The 23,643-nt window shown below is 40.5% G+C and overlaps 2 protein-coding genes across 6 annotated transcripts in view; one reads left to right on the top strand and one right to left on the bottom strand.

Annotated features, from left to right (window-relative positions):
• LOC143281304 (L-asparaginase-like) overlaps positions 1-16,035 on the top strand; it is a 48,324-nt gene extending 32,289 nt beyond the window's left edge. For 2 of the 5 annotated variants that reach the window (XM_076586482.1, XM_076586480.1), the window contains exons 10-14: positions 1,734-1,847; positions 3,180-3,392; positions 5,957-6,204; positions 7,019-7,118; positions 8,574-16,035. In XM_076586482.1, coding sequence (XP_076442597.1) covers positions 1,734-1,847; positions 3,180-3,392; positions 5,957-6,204; positions 7,019-7,118; positions 8,574-8,780 — 882 coding nt within the window. In that variant the 3' untranslated portion in view covers positions 8,781-16,035. The remainder of the gene's footprint in view (positions 1-1,733; positions 1,848-3,179; positions 3,393-5,956; positions 6,205-7,018; positions 7,119-8,573) is intronic. The other 3 variants (XM_076586479.1, XM_076586481.1, XR_013055115.1) reach the window with 2 other exon arrangements.
• Positions 16,036-17,837: 1,802 nt separating this feature from the next.
• On the bottom strand, positions 17,838-23,622 carry LOC143281305 (phosphatidate cytidylyltransferase, mitochondrial-like). The gene is made up of 3 exons (XM_076586483.1): positions 22,833-23,622; positions 20,440-20,759; positions 17,838-18,602 (listed from the first exon to the last, which is right to left on the bottom strand). Exons 1-3 carry the CDS (start codon positions 23,392-23,394, stop codon positions 18,183-18,185), a joined length of 1,302 nt encoding a protein of 433 aa, XP_076442598.1. The 5' UTR covers positions 23,395-23,622; the 3' UTR covers positions 17,838-18,182.
• Between the last annotated feature and the right edge of the window lie 21 nt (positions 23,623-23,643).

Here is a 23,643-nt window from a genome sequence, read left to right on the forward strand (position 1 = left end):
TGTGTGTGTGTCTGTGGTAAACTTTAACATTGACATTTTCTCTGCAAATACTTTGTCAGTTGACACCAAATTAGGCATAAAAATAGGAAAAATTCAGTTCTTTCCAGTCATCTTGTTTAAAACAATATTGCACCTCTGGGATGGGAAAAAAAAATAATAAAAGAAGCCTAATTATATGCAAACTGCATTTACTGTTATATTTATATTTTTTGTATTCTCTAAACGTGGCACTTTGACCTCTTATTGTGACAAAACAACAAGAGGAGTCATGATTATCATTTTTTGTTCAAACAAGAACTTCTTTTGCTAAGCATGGAATTTTTATTTATTTTGCAAATGTTTTGGTGCAGATAGTAAAAAAGGGAAATTACTGTGTAATTAATGCTAGGGGACGTAATTTATCACGAGTGAGTCTTGAAGGCCGTGCCTCTCTTGTTTTTTCTGTTCTCTTCCATTCCCCTGTTTTAACAGTTTCCTAATAATAATAATAATAATGGTATTTATATAGCGCTGGATCTTGTGCAGAGACAAATCAAAGCGCTTTCGCACCAGTCATTCACACGCATGCATAACTCTAATACTGCAGAAACTAAAGACAAGGAAGGGCAGGCAAGGGAGGCTATTTTGGGAAGAGGTGGGTTTTAAGGCCAGACTTGAAAGAGCTGAGTGTGGAGACTTGACGAAGCGAAAAAGGAAGTTCATTCCAATCGCAAGGTCCAGAAACAGAGAAAGAACGGCGGCCAATAGTCGAGTGTTTGAATCTGGGTATGCGTAAACAGAGTGGATCCGAGGCCGATCGTAGTGAGCGAGATGGAGTGTAGAGGTGAAGGCAGCCGCAGAGATAGGAAGGGGCAGTTTTGTGAATGCATCTATAACATAGAGTGCTGATCTTGTACTTTATTCGGTGTGAGACAGGGAGCCAGTGGAGATGTTGCAAAAGAGGAGTGATGTGCTCAGATCTTTTCTTTCTGAGGACGGGATTTGTTTTTGCATGGCCATCAGTCTCTCTCTTTCTTCCTTGGACTGGTCAGATTCACACCTACACCAACACGCACACACGTGTGTGCATGCACATGCACACAACAGCTTCCGTTCCCAAGAGTGTCATTATCTTTTACATGCTCACAAGCCTGTAGCGCTCTGTGAGAAAGACTCACATGCGTGTGGCTACTTCATCATGCACAGTTTCAAGGAGATATCTTTGTATTTTAGGAAGTAATGCACGTTACGGTTTTTTGGGAGGGAACCCCAAGTTTTTTTTGGCACACAGGAATGACAAAATTGTCAAAATATTCAGCAGGCAAGGGGTTAAAGTGTCCTTTGGCGAATGCTGAACTCATTTTTTCATGTTCCCAAGAAAGAGAGTGTATCCTTGTGCCAAGGCACAATGAGTTCTCCACATCACTCTCAAGCTGACTGGGGTTGGTAGACAAGGAGGGGGTTAGGCACACACCTTGAATGTCATCAGATGTGACAGGCTGTGAATGTAGTGAATCCTTACTGTTTTTGTTGTTGTTTTGTTGTTGTTGTTGTTTGGGGGGAACATATAAAAATGAGTTCAGCATGCATCAAAGAACATCTAGTCTACATCATTCCTGGGAAGAGGGGTGAGTGTGTGTGTGTGGGGGGGATTGCATGGTTGGCCAATCAGCCTTATGGACTATGGGCCAGTGCGTGCATCTGTTTGATGTCTTACACTAGACTCGTTGCCTAGTTGCCCAACCTGTACACAGGCCCTAGAGAATGCTGGTGTGATCCCGGGAGGAGACATGACCCCCGAGGCAGCCCTGTGTAAACTGAGCTACGTTCTGGGCAAGGCAGGCTGGACCATGGAGATGCGCAAAAAGGTCAGTGGCGTTAACTCCCTAACTTGTACTTATTTTATGGCATGCTCTTTTTATGGGTGGACATGGGTGTGTGTGTGTGTGTGTGTGTATGCCAGCATACCCACCCACCCAGGCTTAGATGCCCAAACACAAGACACACAAACATACAGACACAGATACACATGAATACACAGACAGACTTACACATACACACACACTAACTCACTCATCTACACTTACACACACACACACACACACACACACACACACACACACACACACACACACCCTGTTTCTCTCTCTCTCTCTCTCTCTCTCTCTCTCTCTCTCTCTCTCTCTCTCTCTCTTTCTGTGTTTATTTTATGCATGAAATAGGAATACAGTATAATGATACATATTAGCAAACATGTTTCACTCACAAATCTACCTAAAAAAAAAAAAGCTCTTTCATTCATACAGATTGTACACCTGTTTGGACCCCTAAAGACCCATAGCAAGTTACAGTTAAATTAAAGACAACTTGCATCCATGCAGATTGTAAACTTACATCCACACATATTGTAAACTTACATCCACGCAGATTAATCCACACAGATTGTAAACTTACATCCACACATATTGTAAACTTACATCCACACATATTGTAAACTTACATCCACGCAGATTAATCCACACAGATTGTAAACTTACATCCACACAGATTGTACACCTGTATGCACCCCGAACACCCGTAGCAAGTTAAAGAAACATTTTCAAAGTATTTCATGTATTTCTGTATGCATTTTATTTGTTTGTGAAGAGGGATCAAAGTAATAATTTCTGTCAACTCTCAGAGCGTCATTCTTACAGAGCACAAAAGATATTATTTCTTTACTTCATTTAACGTCTTTCCACTCAGGGATTTAGACAATGAAAAAAGAAGAAGAAAGAAAAAAGGGAAAGGTGCAGAAAGGAGGTTGCATTCGTGAGAACATTGATTCAAAAAAGGAATGTTTGAAAATCAAGAAAAGAAAGGAAATGGAAAGATGTAGACCAGATGATCAGGTCAGTAACTGTACATGCTTGCATACACCAGCGTTTGGTGGATTTGGGAAACAAGACCATACCCAACTTACAACGCCAACTGTACCAAGCAAGAATAAACGAATTTAGAATAGCGTGTTGGTACGAGAGTACTTGTACCTAGTCTGCAGGGTGAGTTATCATGGTACATGTTAACTAGTACCTGGAGAAGAATGAGTTAATCCAGTCTGTGGAAACTATAGGATGTAAAATATCCCTTCACCACCTACCCCATGATCCAGTCCGTAGTAACTGTTGAACAGTTGAAATATAAGATGTATGAAATATCAGATGCTGGCGCGCAACATCCGTGGGGAGATGACGGTGCATGTACACGATACCAGTAGCATTATGGACCACGACCTGATTGAGGGGGTGGCACGCACCCTGTCGCTGTCCACCCGCGCTGAGGTGGGCAGCCTGAAGGATGCGCTGTACCCCAACCTGCTGTGTGCTGCCGCTAAGGCCAAGGACATTCCCGCCATAGAGAAACTCCTCAGCTCTGTGAGTACCCTACTCTGCCTTTGTGTTGTGTTGTGTTGTAGTGTATTGTATTGTATTGTATTGTATTGTATTGTATTATTTTGGACATCCCCGCCATAGAGAAACTCCTCAGCTGTATGAGTACCCCACTGGAGTGTTGGCCCAGAGGTAACATGTTTGCCTAGGAAGCGAGAGAATCTGAGAATGCTGTTTCGAATCACAGCTCAGCTGCCGATATTTCCCCCCCCTCCACTAGACCTTGAGTGGTGGTCTGGACGCTAGTCATTCGGATGAGACGATAAACCGAGGTCCCGTGTGCAGCATGCACTTAACGCCCATAAAAGAACCCATGGCAACAAAAGGGTGGTTCCTGGCAAAATTCTGTAGAAAAATCCACTTTGATAGAAAAAACAAAACAAAAAAACTGCATGCAGGAAAAAATACAAAAATAATGGGTGGCGCTGTGGTGTAGTGACATGCTCTCCCTGGGGAGAGCAGCCCAAATTTCACACAGTGAAATCTGTTGTGATAAAAAGAAATACAAATACAAATACTCTGCCTTTGTGTTGTGTTGTGTTGCATTGTACTGTATTGTATTGCATTGTATTGTATTGCATCACGTCACATTGCATTGTATTGTATTGTTTTGGACATCCCTGGAAAAGAGAAACTCCACAGCTCTGTGAGTACCCTACCCTGCCTTTGTGTTGCATTATATTGTATCGTATCGTGGACATCCCTCCAAAAGAAAAAGAGAAAATTCTCAGCTTAGTGAGTACCCTACCCTACCTTTGCATTGTATTGTATTGTGTTGTATTAAGGACGCCACTGACTAAGCCCCTTCTGAGAACAGTAGTGGCATGGTCATGGAGCCAGACCACATATTAAGCCCCATACTGACGACAGTAATGGCTTAGTCATGGAGCTAAACTGAGCAAGCGTTCCCCCCAGAGTGGAGACCACCACCATGTCCCTCCAACAGTCCTCCATGAATCTGCCAACACTGAAGACCTTGACAGGACTTGCCCCATTGTTTCAGTTTTTAATTATGCTCTTCGATTAAACAACCCCTGGACCCCAGTGGCAAACTGTTCAGTCTTACAAAAATCACCCACGTGACAAAGAATTTGAGAAGTTAGCTTTGCTTTTGATATCAGCATGATATGTTTTATTTGATAGCCAAGATACAGAAGAATCTGATAATGCAGTTTTGCTTTGATTTTAATCATATTAACTGCATTTTATTATTGTATATATTGTGTAACAGTTGTATAACAAAAGTCATGAGTCATGAGAAGACAGTTTTGCTTTTCATAATAAAGTCATATAATTTATGTAACTGTCATGCAGCAGAGAATTTGAGAATGCAGTTTTGCATTTCAAGTCAGTGTCATATATCTTATACAATTACCATGTGATAAACAGTCTAAAATACAATTTTGGTGTCATATACTGTACCATGTCAAACTGATGCAAACTAGGCCTATCAGTTTGCAAACCGATAGGCCTAGTTTGCATCAGTTTGACATGGTAAGTATATGTAACACCAAACGTGGAGTATAATACAAACTCCTCCTTTTTGTTTTGAATTCAACATCATTTATCTTCAGCAGTAGCCGTGTGACAAAAGATTTAAGAACACATTCTCCGTCTTACTGTACAGTGTAAAAACCAATGTTTAAAACATGCATTTAAGCACTAAAATGACAACTTCTACGCATAAACCTGCACAAACATCAGACACTGACAATGATTTATGTAAGCACACACACAAAAACAATCCACATAATACTTAGAATATATACCAATCATTGCAATATGTACCTATTTATGTATAAAATTAATTTTATGTACATACACAAATAAATTTCATGTACATATACACACAAAAACAACGCACTGAACACAACACTCAAAAGGACAATGTGTACCAATTTATGTACGTAATAAATTGTATGTACATACACACACAAAAACCATGCACACAACACAGCAATCAGAATACATACCATACATTACAATATGTACCTAATTTATGTATGTAATAACATTTATGCACATACACAAACAATACTGATGCACACAGCACGACATTCAAACTACACATCAAATGTCACAATGTGTACCTATTTGTGTACATACGTGATGACACAGGGAGCAGATGTGTTGGCAGTGAACCAGGACGGTCACACAGCACAGCACTCAAACTACACATCAAAAGTCGCAGTGTGTACCTATTCATGTATGTGCATGATGACACAGGGAGCAGATGTGTTGGCAGTGAACCAGGACGGTCACACAGCACAGCACTCAAACTACACATCAAACGTCGCAGTGTGTACCTATTCATGTATGTGCATGATGACACAGGGAACAGATGTGTTGGCAGTGAACCAAGACAGTCACACAGCACAACACTCAAACTACACATCAAACTTAGCAATGTGTACATATTCATATACGTAAGTGATGACACAGGGAGCAGATGTGTTGGCTGTGAACCAGGATGGTCGCACAGCACAACACTCCAACTACACATCAAACGTGACAGTGTGTACCTATCATGTTCCTGCGTGATGACACAGGGAGCAGATGTGTCGGCAGTGAACCAGGATGGCCGCACAGCACTCCACGTGGCCTGCAGTCTGGGCAACCTGAACATCGTCAGCTTCCTGCTCGGGAAAGGAGCCTCCGTGCACCTCAAGGACAACAGGGGGGACAACCCCCTGATTGACGCCGTCCTGTCCAAAACGATTCCAGTCATCAACATCCTGGTGCAGACCGGAGCTCGCTTACCCTGGAAAAGCATCCGCATTGCTGTCAGTTTGTGCTGGTGAGTGAAGGGACTGGAAGATCTAGGTGTTTGTCTCTTGTCTCTCGGTCCCTGTCTCCTCCCTCTTGCTCTCTCTGTCTCTTTTTCCTCACCCACCCACACATGTAGAGCCTTCAGCCCGCTGGGGAGTGACGCTTTTGTGTCAGTGGACTTGATAAGTTGGCGAGTCATCAGGTCATGAGCATCAGCCGGCCAGCTCTGTTTGCCCCTTGCATGGCAGTGTGGCGTCGCTTGGTTCTTCGCCAGGCGCCCTGTTATCGCCATTGAAGTAGAGCACTGTCTGTTATTTTCACATCTCTAAGAACATTCTGATATGTGGAGATGACATCAGTGCACAAAGTTAGTTGTGTGAAACTTGTGTTCATAGGGTTTGTACCACGGTATATTTTCACAGGATTTGCAGAAAGTGGATTTTCCTCCTATGCACTGTTCCAACATGTAATTAGGAAAATGATTTATTTTATTGCTTTCATTTTATCAATTATTTGTTTAAAAAAAAATTATTAGAAATTGTCAAAAGTCGTGTCTTTTCTTTTCTTTCCTATCAATACAATCAGCCAGTTTTTAGGGTAAGGGCAGTAAAAATGTGCCAGGAAAGAAAAAGTTGATTAATAACTGAAGAGTAATAATGGCCCCTTCACGGTTAGCTGGCCTGCATGCAACTTCATTTACGATTAGATTTATTAACTTTTTTTTTTCCAAACACATTGTCATTTTGCAGCTTTTCAACAAAGAAAGGGGGGTGGGGTTTGTATTGTTGTTAGTTTTATCAATTTAACACATGTAGTGTTGTGCTGTGTACTGGGTACCACAGTGCAGCAGCGACTGATGACTTGGAGACCATCAGGGCGTGGCATGCTGCGGGCGCTGACATGAACTCTGCTGACTACGACAGTCGCACAGCCCTGCACATTGTGAGTATGCAGCCCGTCTGGGGAGGGGCGGAGGATCTGGGGGAGTGCGGGGGTGGGGGGAGGGGGTGGACATGTGTGCTGTGATGATCTTTTTGTTTCGTGCTTGATTGATTTTGGGGTGTTAATGAAGAGAGTTCCTGTAATGTGGTGTTTGATGTGCGTCTCCGTTTTCATATCAGCACCCACTCTTTGTTTGCACAACCTACCGAACGCTGGTATGGGCTATGAGATCTTTAACTCTCTCCATACGAACGGAGAAAGAAACGACATTAACAGCGTTTCACCCCAATTACCATCATCAAAATATTGCAAGCGGAAGGCTCTTATACTGAAGAGGTGAATGTTGACAAAGAATACCACAATTCTGACGACGGAAGCTAAAGGTGGGTCATTCAGACACCCGCTGGACATCCGAGGGGTCTGTGTAGAGGAGAAGAGAGGACTGGCCGTACCGAGTGAGTTAATGTGATCATTTTGGGGGTTCAGGCACATCTGTTGACCTGGAAGATCAGGAAAATCTCCATCTTTAATCCACAAAGAGGCCTGTCCAGTACTCAAAAACAGGACCCCCAGCTGTTGGGCCTGGAAGCAAGAACATGCCCAGCATACACCCCCCTGAAAATCAAATCGAGTGTGGCTGCCTACATAGCAGGATAAAACTGCTTGTGCATATGAAGCCCTCTTGTAGACCTTACTGAATCAGCGAATGTGGGAGTTGCAGCCCGTGAGCTCAGAAGAAGAATTTCAGCACCAGTGCTTTTGCAACCCCTGTTCTGAGATCCCCACAATAGCACCAAAACTGACAGCTGACACTGTCTACCCCTCCTTTTTCTCGCTCTGTTTCGTTTATTAGTTTTTCACTATAACTGATATTAGACAAGGGGCAAATAGTTATACAAATAAAAACTGCGGAGGAAAAGTACACTCTACACACAAATGAGTGAGTGAGTCTGTGTGTGTGATTGTGTGTACATGTGCATGTATTTGTGTGTATGTGTGTCTGTGTGTGCGTATGTGTGCATGTCTCATGTTTGTGTGTGTTTGTGTATGTTCATGTATGTGTGTTCATTAGTGTTATGTCTGTGTGTGTTCATGTGTGTGTGTGCATTTGTGTCGTGTGTGTGTGTGCATTTGTGTCGTGTGTGTGTGTGTGTGTCTGTATCTATATACATACACACACACACACACACACACACACACACACACACACACATATATATATATATATATATATATATATATATATATATATATTTTAAAAAAATTTTTTTTTTACATAGTGTGTGTTTATATGTGTGCGTGTGAAGGTGGTGACGTGTAACCATAAGGAAATGGTGAAGTACCTGCTGGCCAATGTAGCTGTGTGTGTGCATGTCTATATATCTCTGTATGCATATATATATATATATATATATATATATATATATATGTATATACATGTGTGTGCGTGTGCAGGCGGTGACATGTAACCGTAAGGAGATAGTGAAGTACCTGCTGGCCAGTGGAGCCATCTGCCTCGCACAGGACATCTTTGGCATGAGCCCCCTGTCTGTAGCCCAGAAACTGGGTCACACCGACCTGGTGAAGATAATGTGTCCGCACGGCCCGGCCCCTGAACAGGCCACATTGCCGAACAGTGAGGAGCCTGCGGCGGTAGAGTAACTGCCAGGCGCTGTGAGCAGGTGCCAGTGGTGTCCGCAGGCGTGACAGGGTCTTTCAGGGGAACCGTTCATTAACAATGCAATAAAGCGGCTAGCTGGTGCTGTCCACTGACAGCACTTTGCCTGGATGGGAAACTTTTGAAGCTGGATATGTAATGTTCGCTTTGTTTTTTCATGTCTGCACGGTTTAAACAAAAAGAGAAAAAGTTGAAATCGTGTTCATGCTTATCAAAGGATGTCAAGATAACGTTTATGTATATCAAGGTACATTTCAAAAGTGCTTTTTTCTGTATGTTTTACACATATGTCTGGAGGCAAGGAAAAGCATATGAAGTGAAAAGGAGAGACTGTATCTTTGTGCACAATAATGGAATTACTTTGTCAAGTATCAATATTCCAGAAATCCGTAACGTTGTCTGTTGCTTTGCTTGGTGTCACCTGCCAGAGAGTTTCTGCCTCAAGACCAGGTAGGGAAAAGATCAACACCAGAAGAGTCCCAGCGTTGTGAAGGTACTCTCCAGGAGGGACTTCTGGGTGTTGTCATCAGCAGATGCAGGCATGATTTCATAAAATAAAAGAATGTAGAATAAAGATTGTTACACCCGAACGATTAAGATCCATCTAGCCTCTTTAAAGACAATAGCAGGAAGGACATACCTGTGAGATAATTTTTTATAATCAAATTTTACAGTTAACAGGTTGTTTTTTTCATGACTGCTTTCATGTTGTTAGCTCATCCAGTCTTACACCAGGACAGGGACCAGGTTTTGGCTGGGACACACTGCACTGAGAAAGGGGCGTTGTTAACTAACACTGTCAGGTCCAGCACTCTTGGTCCACAGGAAAATGAATGGGTGCTGCACAAAAACAAACTGCTTTTGCATTGCTGTATGATGAGGTGTAGATGATGTGCTTATTTTATGTTAATGGATGCGCTCAAAACATGCGAAGGGCCTGCATCTGCCCTTTTTTTTTTTTTAGCAGCAGATGTGGTGTAGCTGCGTGCTCTGACTCCTGTTGAAACTGAAACTGAAAACAGATTGGTTCATGTTGTTGAACATGTGTGGATTGCCACAACCAGACAGTGTTTCTGTGTGTTTTTTGTTGTCGTATTTTTCTTGTTTTTGAAAAGTTTCATAGTAATTTATTTCCTGATGAGGTCTTCAGTTTCTTCTCCAACATGAATAGCTGGTGGTGTTATTCCGACTTTTTATCAGCATTCAGTTTTTGTAAGTCCGTCAGCTTGCCAAAGTTGTCTTTTTTAAAGAGGAGGTGAGAAGGAAAAAGGGGTGTTGTGCTGTCAGTTGTGTGTTGAAGACAGCCAGCTGTGAGACAAGAGGGAAGGTGGTTGGTGATGGGAGCCTCACTGTGTTTTTCTCTGAATCAGTGCATGTGTTCATCCAGCTCATGTGAGCTTGTGGTTTGCATTCTGAATGCAATGTCCAGCATTATATCTTTGTGATCTCATTTGAGTGACATATCCATAACTAATATTTGATTTTCTGCATTTTGATGTGTCGCTGAAAGTTTGGATGGGGCAGTATCCGTTGGAATCTGCTGTTGCCTTTGTTGGAGTTTTTCTCTACTGTTGGTATCAGATTTCTTTTCTGTCTAAAAGTGATGATGTTCATGATGGCATAAATTTTCTCCACAGTAGGGAGTACCAACTGCTGTTGTAGAGGATGACAGTCTCTTGTGTCGTTGAAGTTTACCGTCTTGTTAGGGTGGAGTGCAACAGATGTCATACATGACTTTGAATCTTTTTCTGCAGCAGTTCATCAGATCAAATCAAAATGAGATTATGTTGCTCATAGCCCAGCTGATCACATTAGCTGTGAAAGGTGTTTGTAAAACATGAGAATTTTGTGAAGAATGAACTCAGAATTGTAGAAGCTTGAAAGGGTTACCGAATATACTTTTTTTTTATTCACTTAGTCTTGAAGAGACCTGACCGCTCATTAAACATCACAGTTATGATTCTTAACACTTTTCAATATTTTTTTTTTTCTTAACTTCATTGGTCCTCTCTTCTTTCCATGTTTATGTTGATGCATATTTTTAGGAGCTATTTCTCAAGTGCATGAATTCTCCTTGTGTTAAAATCCACTTTTTGCCTGTGTTAGACTTAAGAGTCTTTCCCTGTAATTGGTAACCAGGGATAGATAGGTGGGTCTTTGCAGGACACAGTAATATACTGCCATTCATGCATTTTATTGTTTTATTTTGAAGACAAGAATTTATTAGTATTTAAAGAAAAAATTAACACACAAACACAAAAGAACAGGAAACATATAAAAAAACCACAAAAGTTGTGAATTAGACATCAGTTTTCAACAACAGACATGAAAGTGGCAAAACTTTCTTTTTTTTTTTTTTTTGGTCAGTGATATTTTTTGACACAGTGGCCATTGATATCTCAGTGTCAGGGATGGTGGTACTTTGGAGTTTTTCTTGTTTCTTTTTTCCCCTGTTAATAGGTTTCTGTCTTTTGCCAAATCAGATTTGTATTCACTTTGGGTTTTTTTTTCTACTTTCACTCCTTGATTTGAGATGGTTAAAGACTCTTGACGTGGAGTTAATAACTGTTGGAACTGCTTCAGCATTTTGTTGTTTTTCTTGGAGAGAAGGAGAACTGACCTCTGCCATTTTGACCTGCATCTCTGTGGCATTGATGGCATGCGTCATTTTTTTTTTTATATATAATTCTTTTTCCATGATTGAATGCCATATGAGCTCCACTCAAAACAAAAAGCTTCATATTGTGCAGTGGTTCATAATCAACCTCACATGTCTTCATAGTGTGCACAGCAAGTTAGCATATCAACTTGTGAAAATTCTCCTGTGAAGTGATGGGGTCTTCTCCGTCCGTTTCTTGGATGAGCTTGCTTCAAATGTATTGATCTTCGCACAAAATGTAGAGTCACTGCTTTTTGTGTTCCTTGATGTTTAGGTAGTAATTAGAAAGTGGGAGTTAGTCCTGGCTGTGCTGTGGACATGGAGACCAGTCATTAAAAAAGTGATGTCCACTGAGCAGAAAGCAATGAGAACTTGTTTGCTAGCAGAGAAGGATGAGCTTTTTTCATTTTATTCCGTAAAACATAAATTGTCTCATTGTCACTGATATTCCTTTTAATACAAAGAGCGGTTAGCTCACAAGGAAAACATGGTCCCCTTAGTTTGGTGTTTTATGGAAGATCACAGTTTGATAATGGTATTTAAACGATTGTTATGTAGTTGGAGGTGATGATGATTATAAAATACACTAATAGTAAAATACTCATGTAAAAAAAAAAAAAAAAAAAAAAAAAAAAGGATTTGTCGAACCCTTTTTGTGTAGCAATATGCCTTTAGAAATGTTATTTTGAACAAAAACCTTGTGGACCCTTAAGACTGAGTTAGGTCAGTCTTCTGATCAGTTGTTTTGGCAGTCACTGTTCCTACAGAAAGCCCACTCCTGTAACAGGGATTATTTGTAGTTATTGTCTGTCAGCCAGAGAATCTCATGTTATTCATTTAAATGATTGACTGCGTCCTTTTGAAACTTCACCACAGTGTGTCATGTTATTCGTTTTAATGATTGTCACATCACTTTGAAATCATGTCAAAATATTTAACGTTGAATAACTGTATCAAGCAGGTTGTGTTCATTTACTTTGTCATTTCAAAATGTCAGAAAAGTTGCACTCATTTAGTTTGTCACTTCAGATAACTTAAATCAAGGCAGGTGTCATTTTGAAATGGAGGATCAAGGATGAGGATGATTTCAAGTCAGTAGAAAATATTAATGAAAGAGAATGTTTGACTGTGTTCTGATGATTTCAAGTCAGTAGAAAATATTAATGAAAGAGTTAGAATGTTTGACTGTGTTCATTGGCATGATACAGAATGACTTTTTTCCCCCATGTTGATAGCACCTGGGTCAGTTGCAGCAAAGATGACAATGTCAAGTTCCAAAAGAGAAGGAATCAAATTGTCATTTGAGATAAGATTGTAAACCACATATCCTCCACCCCTACACGCCCATCTCCCACTTTGTTAATTGTACCAGACTGCCCCACCCATCTGCATTCCTTGCTCTCGTCAAAAAGAAAATGGTTACCCAGATTCCAGCTTCAGGAGAGTGTAAAACTGAAATTCTGCCTGTACGCTGTTTGAACTCTCACCATGCTGCTATGTATGTGCAGTGGTTTTTTTTGTTTTTGGGTGGTTGTTTTTTTTTTAGGGTATGGGTTCAGTGACAGGATCGTAAGTTTCCGTACGATGGGTTTTTTCTTTAAGAATTTTCTTTGTGTGTGTGTGTGTGTGTGTTCAGGTATATGTATATGTACATGACAGATGATTATGTACATCTGTGCGCATGCGTGTATATGTGTGCATTAATTGCTGGACTTGATCTAAACTCCATGTTGATTTCTGTTTTAGGCTGTTGGTGGAAAAACTTGTTTTCTTACCTCTTTTGTTTTGTTGTTCTTCCCCACATTATCAGTATTATGTAAAAGAACAATGCTTGGATTAGAAACAATCATTTTCAACACCAGAAATATTAGAAAGAGTTAAATCTTTTCAATCGCTGTGTTGACTAATCATTTGTGGTTGTTTACATGTTTCACCCAAAGTTATCACTGTTAAGAATAAGAGGTTTGGAAGAAGAGATGAGATTTGAGAGAAGGGATATGGGATTTGGGAGAGATGATATTTTTTAAGAAGAGATAATAGGTTTGGAAGAAGTGATATGAAATTTGGAAGAAGAGATAATAGGTTTGGAAGAAGTGATATGAAATTTGGAAGAAGAGATGATATTTGGAAGAAGAAATATGAGTTTTGGAATAATAATAATGGATACTTATATAGCACACTATCCAGAAATCTGCTCCAGGTGCTTTACAAAAACGCTTTTGTGAACATAAAACATTACATCAATGTTACATACACACACACCAAAATGTGACTACACACACACACACACACACACACAATGCATACATACATTTTAACATACATGTGTATCTAACAGCTACCCTAACATATACGCACACACAGGCAGGCACAAACTTACATAAACACACGCACACACAATACACATTCATATACATGCATGTAGTTATGTACACATACATATGTATACACACATAGTCAAGCACAGCTAACGCAAGAAGAGATGAGGTTTGAAAAAGAGATATGAGATTTGGAAGAAAAGATGAGATTTGGAAGAAGAGATACGAGATTTGGAAGATGATTTGGAAGAAGAGATATTTTTGGAAGAAGAGATGATATTTGGAAGAACAGATGTGAGATTTGGAAGAAGAGATATGAGATTTGGAAGAAAAGATGAGATTTGGAAGAAGAGATATGAGATTTGGAAGAAGATTTGGAAGAAGAGATATATTTGGAAGAAGAGATGAGATTTGGAAGAACAGATGTGAGATTTGGATTTGGAAGAAGAGATATGAGATTTGGAAGAAAAGATGAGATTTGGAAGAAGAGATATGAGATTTGGAAGAAGAGATGTGAGATTTGGAAGAAGAGATATGAGATTTGGAAGAAGTGTGAAATGAAAAGACAATACCGTGTATTTGATTTTCATTCTTATTGTTTTCATGCTTTCCCTTCAGACTGTCTTGGAAGAACAGGCTTTATATCATATATTTATTTGTGTGCATCTACACAAATGTTTATGAAAGTATCATCATGAAAGTGCTTTAACTAATATGTATATATGTGTGGATGTGTTTGCATTGATACACTTAGTGTTAATGTGCGTATTGCATACACCCACACCCACATGTAATGACTTGGAAAAGAAAATTGAAGAGATGTGGTGGAAACAAGGACAAAGCCAGACAGTAAATGGAATGACAGGGCTGACCTAAAAGTGTGTGTGTGAGGGATGGAGGAGGGAAACCAGTGGATAGAATGCAGAAGGCTGGCACAACAGCCGAGTGGTTAAAGCGTTGGACTTCCACTGTTTCAGTCTCAGGGTCCCAGGTTCAAATCCTTGACACGGCATCTGGTGGGTAAAGGTTGGAGATTTTTCTTATCTCCAAGGTCAACAGATGTTCAGACTAGTGCCTGAACCCCCTTTGTGTGTACACGCATGCAGGAGATCAAATACACACATTAGAGATCACATGATCCATGTCAGCATTGGGTGGATTATGGAAACAGGAACATCTCTGATATAATATCCCCTCGAGGATGTGTAAAAATGGTCATACATGAAAAAGCCCACTGGTGTATGTGGGTAAACATGGGAGTCGCAGCCTGCGAACAAAGAAGAGAAGAATGCATTTGCAGAAGAGATTTCATGCCGTTTTATTCATGTGTATGTGTATGCGCAGCTGCAGCTCTGTGTGTTTAAGGCACTTTTACACGCATAAAAGGACTGTTTCTAATCCCTCCCATTCTTTTTTCCTGTATAACCACACACTCAATGCTATTTCAATTTTTTTTAATTTATTTTTTTTTAGAGCTTAACTAATGTTTACCTGAGCCCCCTGGGTGCTGTGATGTTTTTTGAGACATGGAGGCAGAATCGGCTAGGCGTTGTTCTTCTGATCCTGCATTCACAAGTTGTCAGGGTTCGAGGCCTTGTTTCAGCCTGCTGTTGTGTCCTCGGGGGGGGGAAGGCACTTTACTTCGATGTTCCTCACTTGACCCTGGCGTCAGTGGGTACCTGACTTGGTTTGGGGAAGGTTAGAATGGCGAAAGGAGAATATTGAGCCATGCCCACCTGTGTCATGCCCTAGACAACGTGGTTTTGAAATCACTGGTCCAAAGAATGTAGAAGGCAATGGGACCTTTAACCTAAAAAATTACCTTTAACTAACGTTTACCTCAGGTCGTGTGAATTTTGCTCTGTGATACCACTCGCACGTTTATGACATGTGATACCACTCACAGATGTTTTGTGACACATGGCTGTTTATGTTTTGCTCATTCATGACCAGTGTGTGAGAGAAAAAAAAATCTCAATAAAGATTTTTAAGAAAATGCAGATAGATTTGTGTGTTGTCTTGTTTGATTTTACTGATGGATTGCTTGCTGCTGACATGCTTGAGATATGGCACCATTTTACCCCCTCACCATCAGGTATATCAACGTTTCTCACTGGACAAATTAAAAATTAAGCAGCAAATTCAAAAATTAGAGAGATGATGATTTTGATAAATGCCCTCTTGAAGTCTTCGCACCCACCCCTTTCATTGTTCAAGTTCCCACCCCAATGAAAACAAATCCAGATTTACTCCAAAATCAGATATTCCTAATGTTAAGGGTTCATAGTCACTCATGTAAACACTCCCACCTCCACCCCCACTGAGGAACACCCCCCCCCCCCTTCTCCCCCATTCCCCCCAATCAATTCATTGCTGCTCCAAACATGCATGGTAAACAACTGTGGGATAAATCAGACTATCAATAATCAAAGATTGTGGGATAATCAATCAATATAATTTTTACAAATATATGAATGAATAAAAAACCAAACATGATCAATAATTAAAACATCGTGAATGAATGAAGAAAGAAAGAAGAAATGACAGAAAGAAAGAACTTTAGAAGTCGACATGGTGGACAAAGATGGAGGTTTTCTCCCCCTCTTTCAGCCCATCAAAATACCACTAGACCCCAGGTGGTTTTCATGTTGTAAGCCCATCTGAGATGGGTTTTTGATGGGCTGCCCATCACAGATCCAAGCAGAAACCCATGTTGGTCCCACTTGGAAACCCAGTTGTGAATCTTAGTGGGGCCTAACTGTATTAGCTCGACTGTGGCCCGTTTGGTTAACCATGTATGACCCATTTGGTTCTGCTGTATGTGTGTGTGTGTGTGCGCACGTGCGTATGAGTGCAAAAAAAAAAAAAGAAAAGAAAAAAGAATCGATCAAATGACTGACCAAGCAAGTCTTGAAATCAGCATGTAGAAACTTAATCAGCATAGGTTATGGAGCCAGCAGCAAAGGATAATAAAACATGTGGAATTAAAAAAGTAGACACCTCTGGGTTACAGAGCATACACTGAAGAAATTAACTGGCTCTTTCCATTCTACATAAAATGTCTGTCATCAAAATTCAAATCATCAAATTCATACCAACTTTTTTTTTTTTTTTTTTTTATGCTTCGTCTGCTTTCCTTGCAAAACAAATATGTTAGGGCCTTGGTTTATTTGCATTGATTTCCATTTTCACTTGTCCTGCATCATTGGTGAGCGCTATTGGCAAGGGACGCAGTTTGCCACTGTTTAATCATGGGATTTTTCAACAATGACAACAGAAAGCAACTCTTGATCCCATATGGATTACAGTCCTTTGTTGCTGGCTTTGAAGGTATTGTTTCTGTTTGTTTCCACTGACGGGCGCAACAGCCAAGTGGTTAAAGCGTTGGACTGTCAATCTGAGGGTCCCGGGTTCGAATCACGGTGACGGCGCCTGGTGGGTAAAGGGTGGAGATTTTTACGATCTCCCAGGTCAACACATGTGCAGACCTGCTAGTGCCTGAACCCCCTTCGTGTGTATATGCAAGCAGTAGATCAAATACGCACGTTAAAGATCCTGTAATCCATGTCAGCGTTCAGTGGGTTATGGAAACAAGAACATACCCAGCATGCACACCCCCGAAAACGGAGTATGGCTGCCTACATGGCGGGGTAAAAACGGTCATACATGTAAAAGCCCACTCGTGTGCATACGAGTGAACGCAGAAGAAGAAGTTTGTTTCCACTTACTGGTTTCACCTCAATTTGTGTCTATTATTTCATTGCATCTTTTTTTTTTTTTTTTTCATTTTCCCTTAACTTCATGCACATTCAAGTCTTAGTGATATTCCTGCGGTGCTAGTGGTTCCTGCCTGATGGGCCTCTAGTCCTGCCAGTCATCCTTGCCGCGTAACCGCAGTTCATCCAGTCACGTGCCACCAGATAAATAACCAACCACATCATCTTATTGAGGCCTAGCAAGCTTTCTGGCCTTCATCCAAAAAATTCCACAGCAAAAAGTCTTCACATTTTTACAAAGGGCCATCACAGGCCAATTATGGGGAAAAGTAATGGAAAAAACAAACATTTCAAGGGATACAAGTTTCTTTATTGTAAGTTGGCACCTAGAGGAAGAGTTTTCCTTCGTGTCTGCACAAAAATTGGCTGCTTTATTTACATGTATTTAAAATTAACATCTGTGAAAACCTTGGGATTTACAAGCCTGTGTGTGTGAGCATTTATATGCATGTGTGTATATCCATGCAATACAAACAGGAACATCAGAAAAAGACACAACACGCTGTTGTGTGGTGTGTGTGTGTGTGTGTGTTTGTTGGTGGGTGCATGCATGCATCAGCATGTGTGCACGTGTGGCTTCAAACGTGTGTGCATGCATGCATGCATTCATGCAGGTCTGGAAACTTGTGCCAGTCAAAGCCTGGTCTCCCTCTTTGGCTTCCCTCTGATCATCTTCTTCAGCTTCTTCATGGTGTACAGGACCGACTTGCGGGCCCCTGCCGTCAGGATGGTCTTGGCGCTCTGCCCCACGCTGGAGCGCCAGACAATGTGGCTGATGCAGCGTGCCACAGAGTCATCGCAGTGGCTGGAGTTGGCATAGATCTTAAGCACCTCCTCCAGGTCTGGGTGGGAGCCGGGCCGTGTTCGGTTCTCCTGGAGGAGCAGCAGGACAGTCTTGGGCAGCAGCTGCAGGTGGTGGTACTGGGTGATGTGGTTGGGGTTCTGCTCCAGCCGCCCCTGCTGGGGGTGCCACTGCACGTGCTCTTCACCCTGCAGGATGGACTCGTACAGCCGCCGGAAGTGCTCCATGTTGGGTCGAACGATGTTGGACACCTGAAACAGTTTGCGGTTTTGTCAAGGAGGTGTTGCTAAGCGGTGCAGACTTTATCCATATAATGTATATGCAACACCTGAAGCAACACACAGCTAGTGAGTTATCTTGCCCATAAATGAAACAGATACCTGCTGGCTTTATCGTTTTTCTTTCTTTTTTTTCCCCCCCCTTGTATTCTACTCAGTTCTCATGTATGTTCATGTATAAATTACAAACAAGATTACATATGTGCATGTACATACATGATAAACGGATACCAATGCACAATATCAAAAAACATACACAAATGAATAAATGCACACACACACATACACACACACAGAGGCATGCACGCACACACACGCATGCACGCATGCACACATACACACACACTCAAAATTTGTTTCGTTTCATTTTATATCCCCATCCACCCACTGAGTCACTCTCTTTTTTCTGGTGTATTTAGGAATGTGATATGAAAAAGACAAGTTACAACTATATTGTCTGTAAACTCACAGAAAATTTGTATTTTGGCTGGAGTTCATGTAACACTGAACATATAAAATGAAACAAAATCTATTTCAATAGGGTAATGGAATGAATGGAGACATCATGGCAGAATCAGTAAGGAGCTGGACAGACTTCTTCCAGTGGTAAGGGTTTGATCCCCTGCTTCAGCCTGGCTTTGTGTCCTTGAGAAAGGCACTTTCCTCTGATTTTCCTCACTCCTCCTACAAGTCCATGGGTAACACTAACAGACTTGGCTGGGGAAGGTTAAAACAGACGAAGGAGAGCACCACCTTTCTAAGCTGAGCCCTATGGCAGGAATGTCAGACCCCTGCCGGAGTCTGCACTAGTTGGGTCACGGTTAAGTATGTGTAATTAAACTCTGATTTTCCTCACTCCTCCTACAAGTCCATGGGGTAACACTAACAGACTTGGCTGGGGAAGGTTAAAACAGACAAAGGAGAGCACCACCTTTTCTAAACCCAGCCCTAGACACACTGGATGTGAATTCACTGCCCTATGGCTGAGAAAGGCTATGGAACCTTTAAGTTTAACATTCTATGGAATAAGCATTGTTACTTTTTTCATACATTCCTCTGAGTTCTTAAGAAAGAAAGAACAAAAAGATCTTTAAAATTTCAAAATAAACACATGCACAGGTCATATTCCATATACAAGAAGAGAGAGTGAGATGGGATAAAAGGCAGTGGAACAGCTTCTTTAGGACTGAATCACCATCAGTTCATCTTCCGTTACAGTGGTGCTCAATTTTAAATTTTCATAAGGAAATCAAGAGAGATGTGATAATGTAAATAATAATTTTAATGAACAAGTTTTCTTTCTTGTTTTCTACTTAAATTGTCAGCAACAAGGTTGTAGTTCTTCTCATTCTGTTTTTTTTTTTTTTTTTCTAATTCTCTCTTCTTTTTTCTCACTTCTCTCTTTCTGTTTACCCTTTTCAAACAATCTAAGAAATTGCTGAGACAACTTTTAACACACACACACATGCACACTCTCCCTTTCTCACCGACATGTGCATACACAGCATTTTTCCTCTACAGTGTGTTTTCTTTCTTTTCCCATATCCAATACAAGTTTTATAGCTAATAAGTTTTTGTGAAACGATGTTAAAGTAAATAAAGGATGAATACATATATGTTCATAAATCAATTTTAACACTGTCACATATCCCCTTCAGACAATGCGAACTACAATTTCACAAGGAAGATAAATTCCAATACATAAATTCATTCCATCTTTCCTCTGAAATTCAGAACTGGTGTATTCCACCAATCATCTGAAATTCAAACATTGTGGATTTAAAAGTTGAAGCATGAAAGTGAGACAGACCTTGTTGCGGTCTTCCCCAACCACCATGCGGAAATCCCCGTTGTAGGACAGGCCTGCGATGGTGGTGTACAGTGCTTCTTCACAGAAATCCTCTGGCAGCAACAACAACGCAGCATGAACTGCACTCTGCAGGTTCATCTGCAGCGCTGAAATGAGGTCTTGGTTTTCTGGCAGAATCAGGAGTTTGACAGGTTTGTGCAGACGCCCACTGATGTATAACGTGTCCCAGTCCAACAGATCGGAGACCAGTCGCTCTGTGCTGATCACGCCATACTTGATGAGACGATCTTCAAAATTTACCAAGGTGTTGAAATAGACACCTGCTCAGGTCAAAAACAGATACGCATTTTAAGTCGAAACCAGTCAAGGTAGGGCTGGGTGGGGCTTCATAATTTCACTGTACATGCATGCAACTATGTGCTCGAGAAACATTTCCAGAAATCACATGTGTCTTCAGCGAGCTGCTTCTCTTCAAACTTTAAGTTTAACAAACACCACATGCTTTGTTCAGCAACAGATGCAAAACCGAGCCATTTTTTTCTTGACTGAAAAGCAGTGATTTGTATACCAGCCACCACTTTCAAACACAGATCTGGCACTAAACAAAAACAGGGAATTCACTGTTACTTGACTCAAAGATGATATCCTTGCTCTTTGGCAAACAAGAATTTGAAAGGCATAGACTGCATGTGCATCAGTTCTTTTCTAGAACTGAGAAATCAACACCAAAGCAGGTTAAAAGTTTAGTTTTTTTTCTAGAACTGAGAAATCAACACCAAAGCAGGTTAAAAGTTTAGTTCTTTTCTAGAACTGAGAAATCAACACCAAAGCAGGTTAAAAGTTTAGTTCTTTTCTAGAACTGAGAAATCAACACCAAAGCAGGTTAAAAGTTTAAGTATCTTTTAAAACATTTCTATGGTAAAACTTCACCCATCTATGATCTAACAGTTCTGTCTCCATGGTGCTATAAGAAGTAATAAATTAACAGATCTATAAGCTTGGATAGTAAAAGCAAGAGCAACAAAGTGTTTCTTGGTTTCATTTACAATCGATGAGAAACTTATTTTCATGAATTTCATTTCAACAAACATAATCAAAAACCAGACGTGCGCACCAGATTCACATTCACCCATTTTCATATGCACAGGAAATCACCAAGCATGGTTTATCATCAACAAAGCTAAAGACACACAGAATCATTTTAATTTGATTCCAAGCTGTTATCAACACTAAAATTAGATCCACTTATCGAACTACACTTCTCATGAAGAACACAAATTGTAACTTTTGCAGACCTTGAATACTGAATACATGGCACTAGACAAATCCTTTGTGGCTTATGTGTGATTCCTACTAATTAAAAAACAAACCAAAATGTTGGGGTGGGTGGAGTGGGGTGGGGGATACCCGTTGTTTATACTTGTAGATTAATCCAAATAATATGAAGAGTTATCAGGACTTTTCCTACAATTAGTACAAAAGGGTATCAGGACCTACAAGTACAACTATAAAAAGTTATCAGGACCTATACTCCTATGAAGGACTAACAAGATCTACATCTTTAAACTGTTATCAGGATCTACACCTATAAAGGGTAATCAGGATCTACATCTATAAAGGGTAATCAGGATCTTCATCTATAAAGGATAACCAGGATCTACATCTACAGAGGGTAATCAGGATCTACACCTAAAAAGAGTTATCAGGACCTACACCTATAAAGGGTTATCTGTACCAGGATCTACACATATATAAAGTTATAAAATAAAAAGTGTTTTATTATGAACCTATACCCATTTTCAGTTCCAAGGAGGCATAAAAGCCTTTTTTTTAAAAAAACAAAAACAAAACAAAAGGCCTGTGCATAATCCCAACATGCTGATCAGGAGAGAGAAGGAATATTAAAAACATTTACATGGCAGATTATGTAAATGAACTGACTCTCACACAGGCAGTGTAAATAAATGCAAACATTCACACAAAACTAAAAGCAAAAAGTCAATGAAGCAGGAGATAGAGAGGGAGACATACACAGATGGAATGTTTGGTATAAAAACACCTTTCCATCTATCTGTCTGTCTCAGTTCAGTTCAGTTCAGTTCAGTTACGCAGGGAGGCGCCTGCTTTCGGACAAATCCATATATACTACACCACATCTGCTAAGCAGATGCCTGATCAGCAGTGCAACCCAACATGCTTAGTCAGGCCTTGAGGGAAAACAACAACAAAAACCATTAAATACCTGTCTATCTATCTTTTCCTAACTTAAAACAAATATATATAACCTTTACATATTCAGGTGTACATCATCAGAACTACAGTATGGCCTTTCAAACTACAATTAAGAAAATCAACTGGACTATCAGCTTCATAAAATCTTGAGCTTTGCTTACCTGCTCCATACTCCTGCACAATGGCTGCACAACGACTGCCACAGTATTTGAGGAAAGAGTAGTGATGACGGTTGCGCTTCATGTTCTCGCTGTGCCATTCCAGCGGTCGATCCACAACCAGTATGAAGTCAAGCATGTTCTGACTCATGTCCTCATGGCCCTGCTGCTGGTAAACCCCTGAGCCATAGGCAAAAGCCATCTGGATCCCTTGCGGAAAGGACTCTATGATGCGGTAATACAGATGAGAAACAGTACTGACCTCTGCAAAGGATGAACTCTGTCTGGAGCAGTGTGTACTGAAACCAGAACCTAGTACATGCTGAAGTTTACAATTACAACTATGATTTACCCGTCTATTTGGTCTTGGTAATGACACCATGCTTTGAAATTGATGCGCTACTGAATTCCATCTGTTCACAGAACTGGAATGAATTTGTCTTTCTGATGCAGGCAAAAAATGATGCATTTGTGCAGTATGATGAAAACAAATTGTTTTTTTTATCAAAATCTTTCTGCAACACATGCTCTGCCGAAGCAGTGCTCGACATGAAAGTTGCATCATTTTTTGTTGTTGTTTTTGTGTGACTGATCTTTACTTGAAAAACTATTCCCAAATTTGCAACACAATTAGAAAAGAATCAGTCACTTCCCAATACAAATTAAACTGGAAACAAGTGAATAACAACCCTGTTATTTGTTAGACTGCTTCTTTGTCCTTTTCTTATTTTTGTTTTTCATGTGTCAAATCTCTTCCTTAAATTATAAGGTCTACTTTCAATTTTGTATTATTTCCCAGTACTGTTCTCTTGCT

The sequence above is a fragment of the Babylonia areolata genome, chromosome 4 (assembly GCF_041734735.1).
Source record: "Babylonia areolata isolate BAREFJ2019XMU chromosome 4, ASM4173473v1, whole genome shotgun sequence".
Taxonomy (NCBI): Eukaryota; Metazoa; Mollusca; class Gastropoda; order Neogastropoda; family Buccinidae; genus Babylonia; species Babylonia areolata.

Excerpts from the sequence above, each read along its gene's own strand:
- LOC143281305 (XM_076586483.1), bottom strand. The coding sequence starts at position 23,394 with ATGATGCAACTTTCATGTCGAGCACTGCTTCGGCAGAGCATGTGTTGC. Across the intron at positions 20,760-22,832 it reads TGTGCAGGAGTATGGAGCAG|GTGTCTATTTCAACACCTTG; the intron begins GTAAGCAAAGCT and ends TGACCTGAGCAG. Across the intron at positions 18,603-20,439 it reads TTGGGGAAGACCGCAACAAG|GTGTCCAACATCGTTCGACC; the intron begins GTCTGTCTCACT and ends AAACTGTTTCAG.